At 41.5% G+C, this 27,587-nt stretch overlaps 1 protein-coding gene across 2 annotated transcripts in view; it reads right to left on the reverse strand.

Moving 5' to 3' along the window:
• Positions 1 to 27,587, reverse strand: part of cps1 (carbamoyl-phosphate synthase 1, mitochondrial) — a 98,179-nt gene that overhangs the window by 14,225 nt on the left and 56,367 nt on the right. For both annotated transcript variants that reach the window (XM_061723737.1, XM_061723738.1), the window contains 4 exons: positions 27,257 to 27,334; positions 22,156 to 22,263; positions 18,279 to 18,368; positions 6,777 to 6,947 (listed from right to left, as the gene is read on the reverse strand). In XM_061723737.1, coding sequence (XP_061579721.1) covers positions 6,777 to 6,947; positions 18,279 to 18,368; positions 22,156 to 22,263; positions 27,257 to 27,334 — 447 coding nt within the window. The remainder of the gene's footprint in view (positions 1 to 6,776; positions 6,948 to 18,278; positions 18,369 to 22,155; positions 22,264 to 27,256; positions 27,335 to 27,587) is intronic.

Consider the following 27,587-nt stretch of genomic DNA (forward strand, 5'->3'; position numbering starts at 1 on the left):
CATCCCAGCAAATTCACTCCAGTCAGTCAGTTGAATGCTGAAACGCATACAGAAAACCCAACGGTGGGGTCTACCGGCCTCAGTTACCAAGGTGAAGTCAATGACGATACAATCAAAACAAAACAAAATACTAAAACAAACCTCTTTCTATAAAAGGCAGCATACTTTAAGGTTGCAAACCTGCAACCTAAGTCATGTAGGAACATTGTTATATTGCAAGAACACCTCTGGAACCCATATTTCCGTGAAGTTTACTTTCCAATGCAATGTGCAAGCACAAATTGTTTTGGAGAAACTCCTGAAGCGTTATTTCAAAACATTAAGATACATTTTTCTAAACCTGTTTCTAAACCACTTTAGTTTATCTCAGCTGTCATCGGAGTCAGGCTAGAACCTGGACAGATAGCCAGTCCACAGACTCCACACAGAAAAATGAACCAAACAGGCATGCATGATGCATTATCACTCCTACGGTCTGTTTGAATCACCAAGAAAAGCTAGCATGCATGTTTTGAGTACGCAGAGAAAACCCACGCAGGATCAGGGACATTCTAGTTGAACCAGTGGGGCTATATTCCTAATAATATAATTATATAATTCCATCCATGTCTTGATTATATTTTTTGATAAATTTTCTTTCAAAACAAATAGCATTTGATTGATTTCTTTACCGAAAAGTATTAAACGCAGCAACGCTAAACGGTAAATTACAACAACTCATACTGTCAATATTGCTTGCAGCTAAAATAAAGTTAACATCTGTTTTTTTATTTATTTATTTATTATGAATGTATCATTTTAAAAATGCAATAAAATGTCTCAATATGTACTTTTACTGTTGAGTGAAAAACCAATATGAGCAGCACATGAGGCCGAAACATCAGACTGAACCAAATTCCAGTCATATGGTTTTTAGATCGTATTTTTCTTTCGGGTCTGTTTTCAGATGTCACAACGATGAACTGGACAATCAATCCAGCAGTTAAGCAGTATTTTTCCTCAGCTGTTAACTTTGCTTCAGGGATGGACACCGGACCGCTATATCAACTTTCTCCGCCTCACACGTTGTTTTGCTTCTCCTGTTGGTATCATAAATCCAACCCTGTTACTGTTCCAAAGAGTTTCTATACGAGACAGAAATTAAACAACAGGGACTTGTTAGTGAAAAGGAAAACAAATTAAGGTTCAAAATAGGCAGCAGCACAGAGGCTGTGAGGGAATAGAGGAAATAGATGAGGATAAGAAAATAACTTGTGTTTTGTGATAATACAGTGGGAGTAAAGGCTGAGACAGGTGAATTATTGAATGAACACACCTCAGGCTACGTACAGACGTCGCTGAATCTTTACAGTACTAACCCAACGTTATGCCAGCAATAACGCATTTTGAAAAACAAACTTAGCAGTCCTCTGTTAATCATTTCCCTTACATGGTGGCAGGCTTCCCAAAGAGGCCTTTATCGGTCAAAGTATAAAGTATGTATCATATAGTCCAAGTAAACTCTGGAAGCCTTAAAAGCTGGCTGCCTGGAGAATCCTGGGCTCTGATTAATATTCTTCACCAACATGCAGAGTGGAAATTGAAAACTTTAGGTGGTGGGGAAGAGTGGAGGATTATACCTGCGTGACTGACTCCAAACTACAACCATTGTTACAGCAGCTCTGTTGTAATTAGGATGAGAAATTACTTCGGAAAAATAGCTTTAAAGCAGCTGGTGACAAGTAATCACTCTCATACCCAATCTAAGAAGTAAGTCTCCCAGTCGGTTTAGGGAAGCTACCAACTACTCCCATCTTCAGGGCTACGTAGAAGGATGAAGATCCAATGGAAGCTGTATTCATGGAACCTACAGGAGCTCTGAAGATATTATAAATGTAAGATTTTCAAAACTATGTACATAGTGCATCACATTTAAAGCGGTTTAGAGATAGGGTTAACAGGGAACTTTGAGGACGTTAAGAGCGTCTTATATATAGTAGGTTGGCAATTCTTTAAGTCTTACTAATGTGCTTCATGAGAAATACATATACCGTAAAACTTTAAATAATGGCAGAGTCTCAATTCTCCGCCGGGTGTAGCAAAATATTTTTTATATTAAACACATGTAAAACATGGTATTTCTGGTTGCCAAAGAAATATTTTACCTTATGCCAATATAGCCTACCTAAACACAAACAAATAACCTTAAACGACTTGAAAAGTGTGTGACTATTTGTTTAATTTTAGAGGGACCTCACTGATGAAGTTGAGCAGCTTGTGTATCAAAGAGAAAGGCACGCTTTCCAGCACCATGGCCAGCGTCACGGCTTCTCACAGGAAATATGAATTTCAAATTAAGTTAAATGCAGTTCGATATGCAGAGCAAAATAGCGGAGAAGCAGCGGCCAGAGAATTCGGGGTGGGCAGCGAAAGAGCGAGAGAGTGTGGAAAAAACCTAAAAACAAACAAAAACAGAGTTAGCTACGGAAAACAGCAAGCGCGAGAGGTTGCATGGTGGGGGGAGAAAAAAGGTAGAGGCTTCACAAGTGTGGCAGACACCAGCGTTTGTCATGGAAGATGATACGAGTAATGGGAAAAGTTGAGTTGTATCAGAGCTCCAGGAATGACCACCTGGGTTACGTTGTAGCCCGGTTTGAGCTTGGCCTTCTTTGCGGTGCTGATGCGGCACCTGTACACGAGCAGTTGATGCCCAAAGTTCCATTTCTCCACCACTCGTTGCAGCCAGTCTGCGGTCAGCACATCATTCATCCACCCGTTTTTGTACACGACACACAATTAATAAAGGCAGGTCCCTAATAAACGCCTGTTGATTTGAGCGATTTAAGCAAATAAACGCCCAGGCCTTTGTTTGGTGTTTTACGGTAAGTCAAAAGGCTTTGTAAAATGGTGAAATAAGAACACGAAACTCTGTGTGAGCAACGTTATTATGTGCGTTGTTGTGTTAAGGCGCGATTGATTTGTGGTTGTCTAATTTGTCTCTGACATTTCTTTCTAATGCCCAAAGCACATCAATGGCAGGAGATTCTTTGTATTTTATGTTGTTTTTTTTGGCTGACTGTGAAGTGATTTGGGAGGTACCGTTCGTTGTTTAAACACAAGGTTTTGATTTATTTAGGTTGGATTTTTGGCATTTAGGTTAGGAGAGCAGCCCAGATGTGACGGCCCATTGCGTGGCTGTTTTGTCATCTGTTCTGGTGTTGTTTGCTTTGGCCGGTGGTTGTACAACAATAAATCCCTTGAAAGCATATCACTTGTTCCACCTATATGTTATTGGTCCTTTTGAAGCAAGGTTAATTTCAATGATCATGACATATTTGGGGGCTCGGGAACCGGTGGAGTTGCAGGAAAAACCAGAGCTGTATGGTTCTAAAATGAAAAGATATTCAGACATTGATGTGTCACTGCTGCTCATTTCTTGATACATTTGGATCATATTACAGCAAAATTGGAACCCAATTTGGAGCCATCCAGTATAGCTCACAAGGGCTTTTCACATTCATCTCTTTCCTGGGAAACTTTTTAGCAGATTATTGCTTCTTTGCCAAGGGAAAATTTATATGTTCAATATAGTCAGGCTGTATGTTAAAGTAGGAACTCTTCACAGTCTGACCTTCACATATGATCAAACTGGCTGCCCCAATAGAAAACATGCCAGTTTGAATTACAACACATAAAAATAGATTGACTTTGTTCACTGGTAAAAAAAATGCAGATTTGAAGAGGGTTTAAGTTAAATTGTTATACCATGCAAACAGGAACTTTCTTGGCACAAAATCAGTTGGATCCAATGCCCTAAAGTAATTATACATTAACACACAAAGCTTTATAACATTTTTTAACAGACAGGAAAGCATAAAAATGCACAACCAATCAGCCAAAAAAAAACAACTGTCTAGTAGTGGTCCCAAAGGACAAAAAACATCTCCAAACTCCGTCCAGGAGGGAACCAAAAGTTAAATGGTTGGGATGGGTTAAAACATACTCAAAGCTCAAACTATCCATGAAACATAGAGGCAATCATATTCAAGTCTGTTGTGCCTTCTTTAAAAATTAGACCACTAAACCAAAACTTTCTACGACCTTCACAAAGCCATTTTTCTTGAAAGACATTTTTCATAGACGTGCTATAGCTTTTATTTTGTATCATCAGAGTTAGCAGGTTTTCTATCATGAATTTAAACACACCTTACAGCTTTTTAAGAACAATATAGGACATTCAAAGCTGAGTTTTATGGGTTTTTACTTTAATTTATTTAAACTGTATCCTGTGAAACGTTTATGGGTGCAATCCATGGCAAAACAGTTCAGGCAATCTAGAAATCACAAAATCTTTTCGAGCACTGTCATTGTATGCAGAGATGATGTGGTAATATTTTCCACAAATTTCTGGAGTCCTTGGAGTTTAATAGAAATTTGCCATAAAAGCAGAACAATGATGCACAAAATAAAAATATTTTCGAACTTACAGTGTATGTAAGTCTACAAAACTCAGAGGCTGCTGTGAAACAGCTGCGTTGACCTCCTAATTGAAGTTCTGTCGAAGCCTAATCATAAAATCAAAGTTTTACCTTAGAGTGACACAATTTTTAATTACGATAGTTTGACTACAATTAAAGGATATATTTTTTTCAATGGCTTGAACCCAGCTGGACACAGACACAAAAACCAGAAACAATTCAATCCATGAGTAGAATTAAACAATGCTCTATTACTGAAGTGTGCACAAATTGTCTCAAGAGCAGGGATGGCAATAATAAAATTAGAAGAAGCACGTGATCCAGTGTGTGGTTTAATATCCAACCCAACTTGTCCCAACTATGGCTAACAAAACACAATGACTTTTGCTGTTTTAGAAGTAACTTGGATCCAACTCAGGGTTACATATACCAGTTTAATTAGTCCTATTTTAAAAACCACCATGGATCACAACAAAGAAGATGAGTCTGTTTGGTCCTTTACACAAACACTTGATGATCAGTATGTATTCACAAAGTACAGTATGTATCTAGACCTGGCCAAAGGAGAATTTAAGGGTGCAGTAGGACTAAACAAAGGGCCAGTAAGAAAATATTTGTCTGCCCACAGAAGCTCTTCTAAGGTTTGACTAGATCAGAAGGATAGTTTGAATGCTTCACTTTCCATCAGGTACTTTTATTGTGAAAACAGGGCAACAACTGGCCTGTGATATTACAAAAGTCTCATTATGTTCCTGTTTCAATGATCAGATATGATCTGTGTGTGTGTGTGTGTGTGTGTGTGTGTGTGTGTGTGTGTGTGTGTGTGTGTGTGTGTGTGTGTGTGTGTGTATATATATATACATATATATACATATACACACACACACACACACACACACACACACACACACACACACACACACACACACACACACACACACACACACACACACACACACACACACACACACACACACACACACACACACACACACACACACAGTACTGTATGTAGACAGACAATTAGATAATATACTGTTATTATAGTTCAAGGCTAACATTTCTAATGTCATTTCTCACCAACACACTCAAAATGTGCTGACAGTAAGGATGCCGCGCAGTGAAGTAGTTTTTGTTGTTAATCTTTCCTGCAAATCCTGTATCATTGCACACTTAACTACAGGTCTTTATATATTCCCTAATGGCACTAGGTCAGGACTGCAGTCGATCCATTCCTACCCCTCTTACCCTCTTCCATGCCTTTGTGGTGTATGCAAAATGTGTTTTTACATTTTTCTTGCTGAAAAGTGCATGGATGCTTTTGGAAGAGGAGACAACTTGAAGGCAGAACATGTTGCTCTGAAACTGCAATGTACAAAGTAAACGACCTTTCCCAAGGACACACACACATATCATGCTGTCAGATACCCTGACTTTTGGATTTGTTGCTCATGATAACAACTATGGCCTTTTTCTTTTTTGGTCTATAGAACAGGAAGTTCTTTTCTTCCAATAAAAAAAAACAAACAAAATCTGAAATATTGATTGATCTTATCACAAAACAAATCTCAGCTATGTGCTGGTGCATTCCAGATGCCTTCAAGGCCAAGAATGTGGATGTTTCCTCCAGGCAAACGTTGACATAAAGCTTCTTTTTATCCGCGAATGTACTCTGTACAACAGTGCATATATACGTAAAGACAAAGTTTTCCTTGTGTAATCCCTTATCCATGTGGTTCTGTCAAGGATTGAATAATAATAATAGTTATTAAAGCATTGGCGTCTACATAGGTATCAGAAATCAAAGGTCTCCTTGACATTTTATGCAGTGGAATTCCTTCCGATTGAATTGTTTGATGATATTTCATTATATAAAGGGAGAAACATGTAAATCGCTACCAAATATTCATTGAGGGCATATTTTTGCTCACAAAGTGGAGATCTTCTGCCCATCTTTGCTGGTCTCAGTCTTTAAACTTTGATCTTTATCCTCCTAGAAGCTTGTAATTGTTGATGTGCTAACTTTTTTAAATATGTTGCAGGCCTGACATTAAAAAAATGTTTACTTATATATTAGATAAAATTGATAAGGAAATGGTGTCTGTAAAGAAAAAGTGAAATCTAATGAAATCTAATTACCTCTTTTAAACAAAAAAAACCCCAAATATTATACATCTTCTATAATCACCCAATCTTTTTCTAAATTGGATTTGTATATCATTTCCCTCCATTCACTCTTCATACTTTATAAATAGTTTACATGTAAAAACAGAACATATCATGATTCTCTTCCCAGTTCTAATTGTTATTTTTCCTCACCTTGATTCCTACGTAGTCTACAGGAATGATTGGTTTCTCCAGCGAGGGCAGGCTGGATTCATCCAGAGGTTCCCCCACCATCACTTTGGTTGCCACATTGATGAAGTCCACACCAATTGTTTTTGACACAAAAGGGAAGGATCTCGACGCCCGCAGATTACACTCGATCACCTACGGCGATACGTAACACAAGTGTTCATTAAAAAAAACCTCAAAGCTCTTTCACAATTTTTCAAATTGAAATGTATGCTAGTCAGAAGAAAAATATACAGACTTTATTTATTACCAATTAATAAAGACTACAGTGGGGATCGGAAGTTTGGGCACCTCGGGTGAAAATTTGTATGAATGTGAATAATGAGGCCAAATGAAGCTGAAAAAATCTCCAAAAGGCAACAAATTAAAGAGACGTTCTCATAACATGTGAAAATAATAAATAAATGTGGGTGTTATTTCCATCGTTTACACTTTCAGAATAACAGAAAGGGAAAGAAGGCCACTGCAAAAGTTTGGGCACCCTGCATAGGTGCACATAAACCCTTGCCGTGGCCCCTTTGGCAAGTATTTACAGCTTGTAAATGCTTTTCATAACCAGCCAAGAGTCTTTCAATTGTAGTTTGAGATATCTCTGCTCATTTTTCCTAACAAGTCTGAGAGATTTCTGGGCTGTCTGTCAAGCACGGCTATTTTAAGGTCTATCCACAGATTTTGAATTATGTTGAGGTCAGGTGACTGTGACGGCCATGGTAAAACCTGCGCCTCTTGATGTACTCCATCATGGATTTTGAGGTGTGTTTAGGATCATCATCCATTTGAAGAAACCATCCTCTCTTTCACTTCACCTTCCACAGATGGCATCAACTTAGCATCCAGAATTTGCTTAAATTTAATTGAATCCATTCTTCCTTCTACCTATGAAATGTTCCCTGTGCCACTACGTAGACTTTATATAACGATGGACAAAGCTGCTGCTCAGCAAGCCGATGGGAAAACGCCCACTCCATGTCACACCTCGCCAAAATATCTCCAGAGCTACCGGCAAAGGGATATATTGTTTCATATGTTGATTCGATGGCAAATTCAAAAATAACCATGGTGTTTAGCCAACGCTGGGTTCGTAGAAACGGATGTTTGCTTCATGAAGGGCGGTAACGCAATTTCAAGTAAGGACTAACGGCTAGCGATTGGCTGAGCCAACTGCCAATCAATCATATTAGAAATGAATTTAGTGCGTGATATAAACTCTCGTAGTGTGGTACAAAAAAACTCACCCACCTCAGAGTTGTCATTGATGTGAAACCAAACGATTGAGATCAAAATGTTTTTTTGAATCAGGATGTAAATATATTTATTTCTGCTCTAGAGTCGGATATTTTAAAGGGGACCTATCATGAAAAACACGTTTTTTCTTGCTTTAACATATATAAAGTGGTCTCCCCTCAGCCTGCCAACTCAGAGAAGGAGGAAAGCAACCAAATTCTGCAGTGTCTGTACAGCCGCCCGGATGAGCCGTCCAGTGTGATGTGGCTTCTACGAGCCGTTCAGATTCTGCTCCCGTCGTTACGTAACGACGGGCGCAGATTTACATCGGTTGGCCACCGATACGCGAAACCACGCCCACAACAACTCCGCCGGCCGAAGCTTCCGCCATTTTTTCGTAGCGGTGTATCGCGTCATTCAGGCAGCCAATCAGCACAGTGCCTCATTATCATAGCCCCGCCCACTCAGAATCCACCATAGATAAGGAGGTTAGAGAATGGGAGGCTGAAGACATGGCTAAGAGGCTGAATTTCTAATTTATTTAGCAAAAACAATTAAAAGCTTGTTTTTAAGACATTCAAGGCCTGTTTAAAATAGGTATTAGATGCCATAATAGGTCCCCTTTAACATGGTCAATGGAGCAAGTCAACGGAGAGACGGACTCGCTTTTGGAGACCGCCTCTACCGGTCTGTCGACGAACTGCATGAGGGTCAATGTGGAAGTGAGATGGTTGGTGCTTGGCCACCGGGTGCAATGCAACCCAAAGCATGATAGATCCACCTCCATGCTTAACAGTTGGACAGAGGTTCTTTTCATGAAATTCTTTTCCTTTTCTTCTCCAAACGCTCATTCCGCCCAAAAAGTTCTATTTTAACCTCATTGGTCCACGGGACTTATTTCCAAAAGTAATCAGGCTTGTCGACATGTTCATTTATAAACTCCAGCCGCTGATTTTCATGGTGAGGACGTAGGCGATGTTTTCTTCTGATGACTCTTCCATGAAGACCATATTTTTTACAGGTATCACTTTATAGTTGAATAGTGTATCACAACTTCAGTGTCTGACAGATCTTCCCGGAGGGGTCGTGCAGTCAAACCTGGGTTCTGACTAGCTTTTCACAATCCTGCGAGCTGTTCTCTCTTATATTTTTCTTGGTCTTCCTTGCTTTTACTGCCACTGTTCCTGTTGACTGCCATTTCTTAATTACATTCCAAACTGAGAAAATTGGCACCTGAAAACGCTTTGAAATCTTCTTATAGCCTTGTGAGCATCAATTATTTTCAGTTTCAGGGTACTAGACAACTGCTTAGAGGAACCCGTGGTGCTGATTGTTGGGGCAAGGTCAGATAAGTCTGGGTATTTAAAAACCTTTGAAATTTACATCACCTGGTCGTTCCTAGCGATGACTGAGAACGAGACATGACCCTGTCAAGTTAATTCAGCTCTCAGCTTTCCAAAGGGGGCGGTACAAGGTATTAACTATGCAGGGTGCCGGGGGGCGTGGTCGACTGACAATGGAGTGAGTCGTACTTTCGAGCAGCTCCGCTCTTAATGGTATATAATTGATACTTTGAGGAACTTAATCGCAATAATTCCATATGCCACATGCCCTAAAGTATGTCTAAGGACCACACAAACCGCAGATATCCCACTAGAACGCCTATCACTGCCCAAAATAGTGAGTCTGTCGAAGTCAGAAGTTTGCCGAGTGGAAAACTAGCTAGCCAAACAACGGATGCTAACATGGCTGCCAGCCAGGCAGAGGCAGCTAACGTGGTGACTAGCCCCACTAATGCCGACCTGTTGGACGCTATTCATAGGCTACAGGGCTCACTGGAAACCAAAATCACCGTGGTTTCCAACAACCTGTGCTCCGTGCAGGCTACACTGTCCACGGTGATCGACAAGGTGCGGGACATCGAGGTAACTGTAGCTAACCACGACGCGCGGCTAGCAGCCCAGGACGCCAAGATCAAAGCACTTCAAGCCGCCCACGACGACACACGCAAGACCATGCTGGCTAACGAGCTAAGATCGAGACGTTTCAACGTTAGGCTCGGGCCGATCGCCGAGGGAAAAGAAAAATTAGACGCCACGGGGTTCGTCTCCAGGCTAATTCCTAGTCTACTTGGGCCCGAGCATTTTCCTGATGGAGTGCGCGTCGACGTAGCACACAGGGTTGGCCCAAAACCTGAGAGAGGAGGTCGCATCAGGGCCATCATCGCTAGGATACATTATCTTGATGTGAAACAGCTTATAATCAAGCTGGCTGCCAAGCAGGCCCCCCTCAGCTACAACGGCACAAGGGTGTCTATATTCCCGGATCTACCGACGTCAACGTTCCAACAACGCAAGAAGTTCTACGAGGTCCGGGGAAGGTGCAAGGCTGCAGGGCTGCAGTCTGGTTTCGTGGGGACGCGCGAGACCCGGCTTCGCATCACTCGGGATGGTACCACACGGTACTTCGACACCCCCGGGGCGGCGGACGCCTTCCTGGACGCGGCGCGGGTCATTGAGGACGGCGTGGGAGTCCGGGGGGGTGACGGGGCCGTTGGCGGGGCCGTTGGCGGCGCGCCCGCGGGCGGCGACCTGGATGTAGGTGATATTGGATCTATGGCGGTTTCTGCAGCTGGAGACGGTAACGTTATCGTTGAAGACGCGGACAACGAAGAGGGCCAGTGAATGCGGTTTTATTCTTGTTTTTTTTTGTTTTTTTTGGGGGCTTTCTGGCGGTGGCTGAAGACTAAAGGTATGTGATATTAGTTTACAGAACCATTGGTGCTCCGACCAACTGTGAGTGAAGTGCCTCTTCAAGACTCTGTTTTTACTTTTTTTTTTTTTTTTTTTTTCCTGCACTGACTTTTATCCTACGCGCTTAATGACTTTACAGGCACGGTAGCCCGGCTGATCTTACTGCCGCTGCGGTTCCTAGTTTCAAAACATAGCCGGGCTGCGGGACGCCTCTACGTTTTTTCTTGGACTATATTGGACATTGGTTTAGCTCGTAGCATCGCTGCCATGTTATTTTATTCATCTTTGAGTAAGCTGGACTGTTATGTGGTTTCTCACGTTTCTCCGCCATTTCCAAGTGTGTGTGTGTGTGTGTGTGTGTGTGTGTGTGTGTGTGTGTGTGTGTGTGTGTGTGTGTGCGCACGTGTGCGTGTGTTTGCTTGTGCGCGTGCGCGTGAGCGGATGTCTGTGCGGCTGAATGCGTGTGCAACTAGAGTGCGTGTGAGCGTGTGCAGCAATGTTGTTATAACTATATGGTTTACTTTGGAATGCCTGTGTAGTAGCGCGTGTGGCTGTCTGTCCTTTCTGATCACAGCAGAGCCTGGGTTTTCATGCTAAGTTACCGGTGCACTGTCTGATTTAATTCCTTTATTTTAAATGCCTAATTATAATGCTGTTTTGCTTCTTGCTCTGTGAAGCATAGCCTACTGAGGGTCTCTGGTCTTGCTCTAGGCTTGCGTTTGGCTCCCCTGTTTATTTGAGTATGCTTGCAGTGTATTGGCTTTAGTGTGGATGGTTGCTGAGAGTGGGGGCGTGAGTGGGCGTGACTGTGTGTGTGGGTGAACCTGTTTGTGCCTGAACACTGGACTGTTATTGTCAATGGTGTATGCCAGCCTGTGGGAGAATGTGAATATAAGGTTACGCGTGCACTCCTTGCTATTTACTTTGATTATTGCTATTTATTTTTTGCTATACGTTTACTTTACGTTCAAACTCTGCAAATGGTTTAGTTCAATCTACTTCTTTTGCTAGTTTTTATTCTTTTTATTTTTATATATTTTATTATTAATATTATTATTACCATTAATTTTTGATTAACTATTTTATTTATTTTTATTGTTTATTTATTTGTTTTAATTTATTTATTTTCCTCTACACCTTCGTTCCTTAAGCACAACTGGTCTTTATTTAACTTTATTAACATATATAGCATATTTTAACGGTATTTATAACTCTAAACCTGTTCCTTCCTATCGCTCGTTTCGTAATAATTCGACTTGTGATTTCTGTCACTACTGCTACTGTGATTTTTAATATTAATATTTTTTATTCTCCCCCCCCCTTTTTTTTTTTTTTTTTTTTTTTTTTTTTCTCTCTTTCTTTCTTCCTCTTCTCTTTACATTATATTAGTTATTTATCTATTCTATTTCGTTCAGTAACCTTTGATTATCCTTCTAATATGCTTGTTTGTGGCGCTGCTACCTTCTATTCTTAAATTTAGGCTTCTAGTTAAAGTGGTTACAAAGGGCTGTCTGCCATTGTGCTGGTTGTTGTCCTTGTCTTGTATATGTGTGGATGTTGGGATTTGGTCGGGGAACTCAGAGGGACCTACGTTCGGTCTAGCTTAGTGCAGTTTATGCTATAGGTTCCATTAGCCCAAGGCTGATGTCATCTTGCGTTAGGAGTCGGTGGCTTGCACTTCGCTTTCTGTTCCTGGAGGCCAACTTGTGCTTACTGTCCAGAAAGCCAGAACCTGCACCTATCGTGCTGTTATAGGTTCTCTCGCCGTTTTACCGCTATTACAACTGTTTCTATTATCACTCTTTATTTAAACCGCATTTGTCTTTGTTTATGAGGCAACTGTGGGATGGGGTGCCCCACTTAAAGGGCTCTCTATAGGCCTGTCTTTTGTTCGATCGAGCGAGCCGTTCGATCTGTATATCCGTTACTGTGGATTTTGGTTACTTGTGGCTATTTTGAGGCAACACCACATATACTTACGGTTAATATTCCTCACACTGCTTTTATTATAGAGCGGGGTAGTAGGGGGAGGATACTATGCCCTGTATAGTACTAGGGAGAGTAGAGTTGGGCTCCGTAAGGGTTAGTCCCTCTGTTAGGGGTGGGGGGTGGTGGACGGGGTGGTGGTGTGTTTTGTGTTTCTTGTTCTGTGTTGCTGGCTGGGGGGGTTTGTGTGCCTTCCGGGGGAGGGTGAGTGCGGTGCCGGGGAGTGGCGTGGCCGTTAACTGTGTCAATGACACATAAAAATGTAAACAGTCCGACCAGCGGAGCCCTAAGGTTCATAAGTTGGAACGTTAGAGGGTTGGGAAATCCAGTTAAGAGAGCTAAGGTTCTGACGCATTTAAAATCAATACAACCAGATGTCATATTTTTGCAGGAGACGCATGCTAAACGTAACATTCCATCAGTTCTTAGAGCCAATTGGTTAGGCCAGGCATATCATGCTAATTTTGGAGCGAAAGCCAGGGGTGTAGCCATACTGTTTCGGAAAAATGTACCATTCACTCACTCTGTAACTATATCCGATAATGAAGGTAGGTATCTAATACTTCAAGGTCAATTGGCATCTACGCATGTTACACTAGTGAATATTTATGGTCCTAACTTTGACAGTCCTGAGTTCTTTCAAAAACTGTTTAATCGTATTCCAGATGCTCACTCCACTCATATCCTGATAGCAGGCGACGCTAACTGTCTGATGGACCCAATATTGGACAGGAGCTCAGCTCTCCCGTATTCTCAATCAAAAGCTAGTGGCCGACTAAAAGTCTTGTTGGAAAGCTCAAATATTGTAGACATCTGGCGTTTACTTAACCCCACGGGCAGAGAATACTCGTTTTATAGTCCTGTACATAAATCATCAAGCCGTATTGACTACTTTTTTATTGATTCGAAATTTTTGCCGGCGGTTACGGACAGCACTTATCGTCCAATTTTAGTATCGGATCACAGCCCAGTGACTCTGGATCTACATTTTGCGGAACTCGATAACAGTACTAATAGGTCTTGGCGGTTTGATCCTCTTCTCCTTAAAGACGAAGTCTTCCAGAAAGAAATGGCGAGTAACATTTCCCATTTCTTGGACGCAAATGATAATGGCGAGGTTGGTGACTCGGTTCTGTGGGAGTCATGTAAAGCTGTCATGAGAGGACATATTATTGCTCATGCGGCCGCCAAACGAAAGTTGCAAGAAGCTTCTCTGAGGGATATTGAAGCCACCTTAATACGGTTAAATAAAGAATATGTAGATAACCCGTCGTCCGAATTATTGGGTAAAATCACAAAACTAAGGTATGACTTTAATACAATTTTAACAAAAAAAGTCTGTTCTCAGCTGTTAAATTATAGGCAGCAAATCTTCGAGATTGGTGATAAACCACATAAATTACTAGCCAGACTGCTGAAACATTCACAAGCCTCTCATTCCATTCGTTCAGTAAAAAATAAAAGCGGAAGACTAGTAACCACACCGAAGGATATTAATAAATGCTTTGAGGAATTTTATCGAGATCTATATAGCTCAAAGACTTCGAGCAGTCAGGGAACGATTGACGACTTCCTGGATGACTGTGATCTTCCCTCCTTAGATGAGGAAGCTGTAGCTGCCTTGGATGCGGATATCACAATAGGGGAAGTCGAATCGGCTATTGCACAATCGCCCAACAATAAGGCTCCTGGCCCCGACGGCTTTGGAGCCGAATACTATAAGGCTTTTAAGAGCTCCTTAGCGCCTTTAATGCTTCGTATGTTCAATCACTCCAGAGAGCAGGGAGCTATGCCTAGAGGGGCATACCTTGGGAGGATTTCACTTATACTTAAGAAGGATCGAGATCCTTCGCTAGCCTCCTCATACAGACCTATCTCCCTTCTGCCAGTTGAATCTAAGATCTTGAGTAAAATACTGGCGTCGCGCCTAAAAGAACATATTACCAAAATCATTCATCCGGACCAGACTGGTTTCATGCCGGACAGACATATTCAGTTCAATATGAGAAGGCTCTTTAACTTAATGTATAGCCCCATGCGGGCTTCGGAAGATGCAATCGTTATTTCGTTAGACGCGGAGAAAGCGTTTGATCAAATTGAGCACCCGTATATGTTGTCTGTTTTGTCCAGGTTTGGTTTCGGCGAAGCGTTCATTAACTGGATGCGTATTATATATCGGGAACCAGCGGCTACAGTAGTCACCAATCGAACCGAATCGGCCCCCTTCAGACTATTTCGGGGGACTAGGCAGGGGGACCCGATATCTCCATACATTTTCGCTCTTGCGCTGGAACCCCTGGCCTCCCGCATACGTTCTAGCGAGGCTATACGTCCAATAGTGCAAAATGGCACTGTACACAAAATATCAGCGTACGCTGACGACGTGGTTCTATATATTTCCGACCCAAAAACCTCCATTCCACCCTTACTGAACCTCATTAATGAGTTTGGTGCCTTCTCCGGTTACCGTATCAACTGGTCTAAGAGCGAATTGATGCCTTTATCTGAGGTCGTAGACATGTCTCACTTGGAGTCCACTCCCTTCAAAATAGTTTTGCACAAATTTAAAAGTTTGGGTATTATAGTGACGTCTAAACTAGATCAGCTGCTGAAGTTAAACTGGGCGGACAAGATGAAGCAACTGAAAAGCAATATTGAATTTTGGAAAACTTTGCCCATTTCCATGGCGGGGCGCATAAACGCAATCAAAATGGTTACATTACCAAGATTCCTGTATATTTTTCAGTCACTCCCAGTGAGTATTCCGCAATACTACTTTAAGAATTTGGACTCTGTGATCTCTGCCTTCATCTGGTTCGATAAAGCTCCAAGAATAAAGATGTCGCATCTTATCAAGCGTAAGGATGAAGGGGGCTTTGGCCTCCCTCATTTTAGACAATATTACTTTGCGGCTCACTGGAACTTTCTGGCTCACTGGTATGACTGTTATGTCGGCAATAGCATAGAGAATATGCCTTCTTGGCTGCGTTTGGAACACCTATCATGCGTAAACACTAGTCTTCCTGCATTGTTAAACGCCCCCGTCAAAGTTAACAAAACAGTATTTAATTGTAACCCGATCATCCAAAACTCCTTGAAGGTTTGGTCTCAATTACTTTCATTTGTGAAAGCCCCTAAAATGTATTTACACACGCCCATATGCGGCAACCACGCCTTTAAACCGGGTTTGACTGACTCTGTGTTCAGAACATGGAGAGACAAGGGCATCGACTCGTTAGATAATTTTTATATCAAGGATCAGTTTGTTTCCTTTCAACAGCTCAGTGAAATGTACCAGCTGCCGATCACGCATCATTTCAGGTTCTTTCAGATCAGAGACTTTTTTAGATCCCATCTTGATAATTTTGAACAGAAAACACTTCATCCTGTTTTAGACTGCCTTATGGATATCCTACCCTTTAGTGAGGGTGCGGTCTCCCGAGTTTATGATACCCTGCAGAATATCTCTAGCCCATCATCATCTCACCTCCAGCAGCTGTGGCAAGCAGACTTAGGTGTAGACATTCCGGAAGATATGTGGGAAGAATGCATTGACAATGTTCATAGGAGCTCCATTAACATCAGGCATTCTTTAATCCAATTTAAAATAATCCACAGGCTACACTTCTCTCCGGTTAAATTGCACAAAATTCACAATGGTTCTCCTATGTGCTGCAAGTGTATCACTGAGGAAGGCACTTTGGCTCACTTATTTATTCACTGTCGTAAATTACAAGCCTTCTGGAGTGGCATTTTTGATTTCATGTCTAAAGCATTTCGGAGAGATTTTCCCCCTGAACCGCTGACGGCGCTGTTTGGCGTTGTGGAACGGGGCTGGGCACGGAACAAGTTTGAAGGCCAGGCAGTTAAGCTTGCTACTCTAGTGGCCAGGAAGTTAATACTCCAGTTCTGGAAATCGGAGAGCCCTCCCACTGTTGAAATGTGGATAAAGGAGCTAGGGAATGTTATTCATCTAGAAAGTATCAGATTTGTTCTCTCCGACAGGGTGCCACAGTTTGAGAAAATATGGGCCCCTTTACTTTCTATGATTGCAGGGTTGAAATAGTGTATCTCTCTACTCTTCTCCGCTGGCTCGGCTGTTATATGATTTGACTTGTACAATTGTGGGCTGCGTCCGCTCCTGGTGCCGTCCGTCTGACCTAGGCGGGTACATGCTCCCTCCAGCCAGTTGTCTATGTTTTTGTCTGTCTTCGGCTTTGTCCTTGTCCTTGTCTTTGTCAATATCTTCGTCTTTGTCTCTGTCTTTGTCTTTGTCTTAGTGAGCGTGTCTTTGTCTTTGTTTCTGTCCTGGTCTGATTGTGGTCTAACGTGTATGTATGTTAGGTGTGTTTCTTTCTTTTGCTTTCTTTTATTTTAATCTGTTTTAATACCACTACTGTAACCACTCCTGAACGTTTCTCTTTTATTGTTGACATATGACTTGTATTTTCCACTTTTTCAATTGTAAAAATTTTTGAAAAATTTAATAAACAGACTTTAAAAAAAACTATGCAGGGTGCCTTTTTTTCTGTTATTTAATAGTGTAAATGATGGAAATAAGATCTGACTCTTTTTGACATGCCATAGTAATGTCTCATCTGTAATTTGATGCCTTTTGGAGATTTTTTCAGCTTTCCTTGGCTTCATTTTTTTACATTTATACAAATTTCGATCCCAGTAATCCCCAAATAATTACATATACACATATACACCGTACACCAATCAGCCATAACATTATGACCACCTTTCTAATTTTGGATAAATTCCCATCATGCCATCAAATCAACTCTGACCATTCGGAACATGGACCAAAAACACCTTTGGGCAACCTGGAGTGTCCGTCACCGGGTCGTCAGTACTACATCCTTTGAGCTACGTGGGGTGTGGGGTGCCGTCTGTGTTGCAAGGACTTGCTTTTCATCCGAGTTCCATCAAATCTTATCAAATCGGTTCCATCAGATCTCATCAGACCGTCTCATTTAAAGCTCAGGGTGCTTGAAATGAGACCAGTATCTTGGGAGTTTGGAGGCCGGGTGAACACTTCCGCCTCTCTTGTAGTTGTTTGAACTCTTCCTCAGTTAGTACTCTTTTTTTTTTTTTTTGCAAGGCGGCCTGCTGTCCTGGAGGGGGGCGGGGCTTTTATTGTAGCATAACGCCGTTGCCAGATGGAGGTTTAGACGTTTGGGCGGGACTCGAGTGTCAAAGTAACATCCATGCGAACGCCAGGATGCAGGTTTTCCAAGCAGGACATTGCATCATTAACAAGATGAGAAGAGTCACTCACTTCACCTGTCAGCGGTCATACTGTTATGGCTGATTGCTGCATTTGCAACGTCGCTGGGGCAGCAAAAATGAAAGCACCGCTGATTGTGAAATCCATCCAGCTTTACAAATTATTCTTAACATGAGGCGCTTTCAGTTTGTGAGTGAATTGCTTTTTGCTGCAATCAGGTGTGAAAATGTCAATCCGTCACTTAGTCAGACCCAGGAAAACATTACCTACCATGACATCATTGCCTTTAACCAGAAACTGAGTGTTAAAGGGGCCTGAAATTTCAAATGCTTGTGCAATTTTTCGGGTGGCAATTTTAACCTGTAAGCAAAGAGAACACATATTTAGAAGAAATATGAGGCTGTCTTTCACACGCAACATCTCATCTTTGCATACATACTGTACATACACACATACATTTTAGTCGGGGGCACTTTTGGTTTTAAAGCACACAGCACAAGTTAAACAGTTTTAATTCTCATGGGAATATTAAATAGATATTTTTAAAAAGGACTACGCAAAGAGGATTGCATTCTGATGAATTCATACTTCCTGTTTTGCTCCTCTGTAACCCAGAAATTGATCTCCTCCTCCCATCACTACAGATGATGCCTCACAAGGAGACAAAGAACCTGCAGAAGAATGTTTTACAAGGTGCAAGATCCCTTTGATGGAATTCAGTTTATCGATTTGTGTATGATCTGTCTAACCAGACTCTTTTGGAAATAGCACCACTATAATAACAACATATGATGTGTAATGCTCCTGCAAAATCTCATTGAGATGGTAATATCAGCAGTCACTCCAACCTCATGAAAAACAAAGACCAGGAAATGACCCAAAGTGACTGCAAACCTATGAAGAAATGATCTTTTCTTTTTTTTTTTACCCCTTGCCTGAAACTGCAGAATTTACAAAATGCAATGGGTGGAAAATATTCATTAGCCCAAGGGAGATAACTGTCATTTAACTTGGAGTGTTTAACTGGCCATTAGCTGAAGTGGTGTGAGCCGTAGATTCATTTAAGTACTTTTTTTTATTTATTTTTTTTGGCACTGAAACTTCAGCAATGTACTGCTGTGTTTAGAGCGTTCATGACTGTTTAGATAGCGCTGCAGCGCTTTATCAGGCTGTGGAAGTTAGAATTTCAAACACATCATGTTGCACTTGGAATTTTCCAGGGAAAAAAGATTAAATGGGCATCCAGCATCTCTTCTCATGATCTTGTGTGGTCGATCAATGAGGCCGATTAAATCCTGTTTTTTAAGTTTCATCGTGAGTGAAGTTGTGCCTGTTTACACTGAAGTCATCCCTGAAGGGAGTTTATGCATTAATGTAGCACATCTTCCATACATGCAGCATCTTTTATATTTTGAAGGAAGACTTTTTTATGCATGCTTATGCCACAAATACAAAATAGTAACGATAATAATTACAAATCTGTGTGTGCTTGAAATGGCCATTACAATGACTGTTGTCTTTTACAAAATATTTTAATATTCATCATCAATGTATGATATTATCAATCACTTTCTGTGCCGCTCACTGCATATACTTTATCAGCGGAGAAAGTAAAAATGGGAAAAAATAGTTTTTTGCAGTTATTTAAAGCAGCACAACGTAACTTTCAGCTTTTCTGAGTTTGGCGGCATCTTGTGGACAAAATCGGTAGTGTTTTACCAGAAAGAACACTACGTTTCCCATGAGCACTAGCGCGTACTGCCGGAAAACTCCTGTCCCGTCGCTGCATTTGTTTTGATGAGAGGAGACGGGATGCTTTTCTGTTTCACCAAGTGAACAGACAGAACGCAAAAAAAAAGATGTTAAACTGCTGGAAAGGAAGTGGAATTTACTTGGATACCTTAAACAAGGAAGCCAGGGAGCGGTATATGCAGAAAATAATGATTATTAACGGTCTGGATCCATATGAAATCCCTAAGAGATCCCTGAATCCCTTAAGAGCCATGTGTTTCAATAAATTTGTATAATAGTACAACATACACTACATGTTTTGTATCCCTCTTACGTCTCTTTTCTTTTTTTTGACTGCTATATTATGTGGAAGAGGCTCCGAAGCGTGAGCAATATTTTTGTTTTTCTCGTGAGATTATTTTTTTCCTCTGCAGCTACAAATAGAGTTAATATTTTTTCCTCAACAAACTAGTTTTTTTATCTGAAGATTGGGGTTAATTGCTCCGCAGAGAGCTGGCCAGCAACTGCGTTTAGCTGGAGAGTGGTGGAATAAAACCCGTGTTTTGATCCGACGCCCGTCTGTGTGAGTGTTTGTGGTTTAAGGCTGTTTATGGTTCTGCGTTAAATCGACGCAGAGCCTACGGCGTAGGGTACGCGGCGACACGCACCGTACGTTGCGCGTCGCCACGTACCCTATGCCGTGGGTCTGCGTCGATTTAACGCAGAACCATAAATCATGCTTTACTGTGTGTTTGGTCGTTACAGCCGCGATCCAAAGCGAGCCGACGGCTCTTTCACTCTTTTACTTTGTTATATCAGATACTTGGCCTCCGGGGTTCTGCCTCCGAGCAGGAAACCGTTGAAAAGTTAAACCATTAGGGTCTTTTCCCCACGTCTGTTGTGTGGAGTTGCTGCAGCCACAACACAGCAACAGCTTCTGCGGAGCTCTGAGCTCCACGCCCCGCCCATTTTCGTCTCGACTGCGAATCGGGAAGGAGGGGGAAGTGACGTATGCCGTAAAGCAGTCAAAGTCGTAACGATTTGTAGTTTTTTAGTGTGGCAGGGTTCCTACCATGCTCCTCAAAGTTACATAGTGCCAGTGAAGGTGATACAGACTCCCTCAGACCATGACAGAGGTGTCATTAAACCTGTTGGAAGTTGATGTACCATCACAATGACTCTGGAAATATGATATTAAGGTGGAAAAGTTACGTAGTGTCGCTTTAAAGAGACTGTGTGATGCTTTTCTCATGTTTTAAAACATGCAGAATTTAGTGCAGAGGCCAAAATAGGCAACTAAATATATTATTCTTCTGTAGAAATTACTGCTCCTGAACTGCCTCATTTGTAATCCAAGCTTTTGCAGCTGAAATGTACATCAGACATAAAGTTCCAGAATGTGCCAGAGTCATATCTGAATGAGCAGCGTGCTGCAATCCTCGAGACGAACTGCAACAGCGATCTGACGGGGCCGGACCAAGTAACGTTTAAGTATCACTCTTAACGTGGCGCGTGGCTTATCTGCATGGATGCTGCAGCACAAACAGCTTCAGGCACTGGATCTGCTTTTTTCAGAGGAATCCTACAGATGTCATTATCAAAATCAATACCAGAGCAGCCCAAACTTTCCAGCTTGGATTTCCGTGCGATAGTTAGGTGCTTCCTCACGCTGTTGTGTTTTGACATTATGGAAAGCCGTTATAGGCTGAATGGCAGATATTTCAAGCATACCGTGATTATGACTCTAGTGGGTGTGTTTGAACGAAGCCATGAGGAACATTAACATAAAAGCGACCAATGTTCGCGAGTCATCACTTTGTCTCATTTTCTCAGTGTCATCACCTTAACAGAGTGATGAAGCCACTTGTGTAACATAACTCACTTTTTTTTTTTTTTTGGCTAGTGAATCACTTCTGCTTCTGCTCGTGGCATGTTTGACACACTTCAAACAAGGAATAAGAGGCTGGCTGACTCTGTCACTTCTGACTGATCAAAGCAGACTGGGCCTCTGAAAAGAGACCTGGGGATCTAAAAGGGATAACTGCTAAAACGGTACATTTGACATTAAATAAAAAACATAAAAAAGTGGCACTGGAATAATGTACAAAATATTTTTCCCCTTCTTAAATTAAAGATGATTATTTCTTAGTTATGAACTTTTTCTAAGCTCCACAATATCCACCGTAAACATTTCCAGATTCTGTTTCTAATAAAGGGAGCAAAAATATCCAGTTTCCTGAGAAAAATAGGCATAAAAATGCACTTTATATTTTATATTGCCAATTCACAACAAAAATATCATCTTGTCTCTTTACCTAAAACACAAACATAAACATAACAATACTACATCATCGTATTCTTGTTGACAGAAACCGAGACGTGACATCATGTGAATATTTAATGTGATTTAACTGACCTTCTCCAGAGCTCCTTGGCTAATGGTTTGGGTCGGGAGCATTAGGGTGGCATCGCCTGAGTGAACGCCAGCATCTTCAACATGCTCCGTTATGGCATGAACGAGAACCTAGGCAGACACGTGGACAACAACACACACGCATACACAAAAAGAATAATCACACTTTCAGGGAAGCAATGATTTGAATGGCTGCTAATATCCCATCTTTCAACAGATTAGTTCTGGTGAATATGAACAAAGTTGAAGGCTTAGCAACGTGCATTTATATGTACAGTAAGTGATGAGACTTGACATGTTAACTTATGGTAAAGTGTGTGTTAAAGGTTCTTTTTTCCCCAGATGGGTTAAAAACGTTTCTTTACGCCGAGATGTTTCGACTACACTTCAAAGGATGTCGCGATGATGTTGTGACACAGGGTTGGCCAGATACCCAAAACCAAGTTATTATACAGAGAGCCAGAATCTATTGTATTTAGCATAAAATTATTGTACGCTACATCGTCGTAGAATGAAAAAACTAGTTTTCTGATGGCGTGGAGCTAAGGAGGCATGTCTATATGAGAGAAAAAGTGAGGAGAAAATAAATAAAAGCTGACACCAGATCAATTACGTATGAATGAATCTGATTCCAAATCAGACTAATAAAATTAGTTGTCAAGAAATACTCACTTTTTTAGAGTGATTGTAAATTATTGTACACTTCCAACTATTGATCGTACATCGTACAGAAAAGCGAATTTATCGTACAAATATTATAATATTGTACATCTGTGTCTTGGTCGGTGTTTTATAGAAAATGGTCTAACAGCAGAGGACGATTGCGCCCCCTGGCGTCTGCTGACACCACCCCCAGGTGTGGGACCGGATGTGAGCTTCCTCATCCCCGGTAATGGTTCTCGGGGCCCGTTTTCCGACTCTGACGGCTCCCTCGATCCAGCGATGGTGTTTATTGCTTTTGGCACAACTGATTTACGTTCTTTCCTAGTCTATGACGTGGTGTTCTCGTGTCAGACCATTTTCCATGAAACACAGAGCAAGACATTGTCACAATAACATCACCTGACATCTTCTCAGATAGATGACAGGTGTAGTCAAAAAAAGTAACTAAAGAAAATTCTTTAACCTGTCTAAAAAAAAAAAAAAAAAAACCTCTGACAAGTAAAGTGTGTCGAGATCAGTCGGTGTCTTATTGTGCATTTAGAGGTGACGCATTCAAAAAGGTCATTATTCCAAAGGCCTTTCATTTGTTCGTTGACAAGACCAATGTCCTGTTTCATTATCTTAAAGAAAGGATTCTACATTCAGACAAATATGTTAACTGTTCTTCTTCGTCCCGACTACATTTCTTTGGTAAGTTTTATAATACTAAAACAGACACATTGTAGCACCCTATAATGTAATCATTTCCTGAAAATGTAATAATGCCTGAAAGTGTAATAAAATGTGGGACTCAATCAAAAATGTAATAAAATCCAATAATGTAATAATTTCACCAATGATGTAATAAAATATCCTGACTGATATTGTTATAACATTTTTACCGACAATGTAATACCTGATTGGGAATTTTTTACATTTTCAGGTGGGTCTTTTTTTTTTTTTTTCCAAAACTGATAATGTAATACTTGACAAATAATGTAATATATATATGTTAATTTTCAGTCCAGAGTTCTACATTTTGTGTTTTAAGTACCTAAGAATGTTATATATGCTGGATTTTAAACACCAGAATGACTATTGGGTTAAATTGCAGACTTTGAGTACCATGTAATAAATTCCCAATAATGTCATAAGGTATTACATCCGTAATAAGGTATTACATTATTGGTAAAAATGTTACTACAATATCCATCAGGATATTTTATTACATTATTGGGGAAGTTATTACATTATTGGGTTTTATTACATTTTCGATTGAGTTAAGTGCAAATCTTATTACATTTTCCGGCGTTATTACATTTTCGGGAAATTATTACATTATAGGGTGCTACACACATTAACCCTTTTTCCATCACAATTCGATGCAGTTTCCTAACAGTCTTCATGATTGCATTTGTAAATAAGAATTTGTTCTTAAATTGCTTGGCTGGTTAAATAAAGGTTAAATAAAAATGTTTTTTAAAAATGACTGTGACATGCTTTGGTCAAGTTACCACTCAAGAGATGGTACAACAGCTCCTTTCTCAACCACATCTTTCCTGTTCTGTTCATAGCAGCTGGGGTTAGATTGAGGGATCAGCCACTCGACTCCACCTCACACTCCTACCCCACAGCGTGGTATTTTAAAGGGATTTGTGACGCAGCTTTATGTGACCCATGTCTCGGTTAAAGGGGACCTATTATGAAAAACACGTTTTTTCTTGCTTTAACATATATAAAGTGGTCTCCCCTCAGCCTGCCAACTCAGAGGAGGAGGAAAGCAACCAAATTCTGCAGTGTCTGTACAGCCGCCCGGATGATCCTTCCAGTGTCATGTGACTTTTAAGAGCTATTCAGATTCTGCTCCCATCCTTACGTAACGACGGGAAGGATTTCCATAGGTCTTCCTCCGCTGCGTGAAACTACGCCCACAACTAACTCCGCCGGCCAGAGCTTCCGCCTTTGTTCCAAAGCGGTGTATTGTGTGGCTGTTTCAACAACGAGGGACCGTAAAAATTAGGTCTTGCATCGACACTTACCCTCATTTTTCCCCATAATACATCTGTAATGCAGGTACGTTTTTGGTAAATCTAATAACCTGCTTCTCCTTGGCCCTTGCCATGAGAAAGGAATAACATCCATGGATCCTGGAGTCAAAAGAAGAACTTCATACATTCCGCCCAAAGGAGAGAGGGTGTGAATCACCGAGCAACTCTGCACGAGTACGTGCCAGTAAATGAGCTGCTGTGTCATTAGCTCATTTAAACTGCTACTAACCACAGCATTCATTAGCACTCTTCAGATAGAGCCTGTAATTAATACGTATTATCTCAGGCTTTCGCCGTCTCCTACACACGCAGCTTAGCCGTAAGTAATGAGGACTGTTTGGTATTCATTGAGTGGATGGCTTGTTAATGTGATACTGAAGATAAAGGAGGGGGCTGTATTCAGAGAAGGCAGATGGAGAAAATCTACTATGGAAGTGGATAGCCCACATACAAACTGACACCCTTGAAATGACTCTCGCTGTCTAAACAATAGAGAAAGAGATGAGGTGTTCGGAATAAGTACCTCGCTGGCTTTGTCTCATTCATACACCTGTGCAAGTATTCAGAACTCATGCCACCTTACAGTTAACGGTGTTATAATATAGATGGTCATTTCTGGTTTTGTGTGTCTGAGTCATTTTAAAAATCACACTTGGTAATTTACTTTTTGGTAGGTCGTCTTAAATTTAACAATGTAGTGTTCTTTTATTTTTTTTTTTCCTCAATTGACTTTCAATATCTTCTGTTAAAACAGCCACAAAGCTGTGTAAACAGATTACATGCCACTTCATACAGAGTTTACTCTTTATATAAAAAGGTGGCCCCTTGTTTACACATTTTTAACAAAATGTATCTAAAAACAGCTGCAGCTTTTTTTCCACATCAATTGTGCAGTTTATCAGAGAACCAAAACTTAAGAATTATATATACCGAATTTAACTGCTGCATAAATAATAATAAAATTATGATAATCATTTTGATCAGGATTTCTTGTTTAAATAGCATATTAATCAGGTTTGTAAGACAGCGTTTTTTCAATCTCTGAGTGATCCATCCATCCATCCATCCATCCATCCATCCATCCATCGTCCGCCGCTTATCCGTTCCCGGGTCGCGGGGGCAGCAGCCTCAGCAGGGATGCCCAGACTTCCTTCACCCCAGACACTTCCTCCAGCTCTTCCGGGGGGAGTCTGAGGTGTTCCCAGGCCAGCCGAGAGACATAGTCTCTCCAGCGTGTCCTGGGTCTTCCCCGGGGTCTCCTCCCGGTGGGACATGCCTGGAACACCTCCCTAGGGAGGATCCAGGAGGATCCGGTACAGATGCCCAAGCCACCTCAGCTGACTCCTCTCAATGTGAAGGAGCAGCGGCTCGACTCCGAGCTCCTCCCGGGTGACCGAACTCCTCACCCTATCTCTAAGGGAGCGTGCAGCCACCCTGCGGAGGAAACTCATCTTCAATTGCTTGTATCCGCGATCTCGTCCTTTCGGTCACTACCCAAAGTTCATGACCATAGGTGAGGGTAGGTGCGTAGATTGACCGGTAAATCGAGAGCTTCGCCTTTCGACTCAGCTCCCTCTTCACCACGACGGTCCGGTACATCGACCGCATAACTGCAGACACTGCACCGATCCGTCTGTCAATCTCACGCTCCATTGTTCCCTGACTCGTGAACAAGATCCCGAGATACTTGAACTCCTCCACCTGAAGCAGGACTTCTCCACCCACCCGGAGAAGGCATGCCACCCTTGCACTCGGCCTCAACCCGCCCCAGCACATGCTGAAAGTCCCGGTCCAATGAAGCCAATAGGACAACATCATCCGCAAAAAGCAGAGATGAAATCCTGAGGTTCCCAAACCGGATCCCCTCTGGCCCCTGGCTGCGCCTAGAAATCCTGTCCATAAAAATTATGAACAGGACCGGTGACAAAGGGCAGCCCTGCCGGAGTCCAACATGCACCGGGAACAAGTCTGACTTACTGCCAGCAATGCGAACCAGACTCCTGCTCTGATCATATAGAGACCGGACAGCCCTTAGTAGAGGGCCCCGGACTCCATACTCACTGAGCGCCCCCCACAGAATGACACGAGGGACACGGTCAAATGCCTTCTCCAGATCCACAAAGCACATGTAGACTGGTTGGGCAAATTCCCATGAACCCTCGAGCACCCTGCAGAGGGTATAGAGCTGGTCCAGGTTTGCCACTGTTTGGTTTAAGGGTTTTCACTCACTAGGGGAGTTTTTACCTGCCATCGTTTATGTTATGCCTAAGTGATAATTTCTCAGGGGTTGTGTTCTGGGTCTCTGGAAAGCACCTAGAGACAACTTGCGTTGTGAAAGATGCTATATAATAAAATTGAATTGAAGTGAATAATAATAATAATAATAATAGAAACAATAATCAAGATTATACTACCTTGCCACTCTTAGCCACAGCATCCACCTCTATCTCTCTGGCTCCACGTATGAACTTGCTGATGACCACTGGATGCTCCTAGAAAATAAATATAAAAAGGAACATTTCTTGAAATGTAAAAAAAAAAAGTCATATATACGGTTTATACTCACTGGCCACATTATTGGGTACACCTGGTATACTGTTTATAATATATACATACACACACACATTTGGAATTAATTTTGGATGGTCTACACACACGGAGCGCCGCCTTACAACAACACACACGTGCGCGCCGCACAACACACACACAAGCATACAAGTGTGCATATTTAAAAATAGAGCGGGA

The sequence above is a fragment of the Cololabis saira genome, chromosome 6, assembly GCF_033807715.1.
Source record: "Cololabis saira isolate AMF1-May2022 chromosome 6, fColSai1.1, whole genome shotgun sequence".
NCBI lineage: Eukaryota > Metazoa > Chordata > Actinopteri > Beloniformes > Belonidae > Cololabis > Cololabis saira.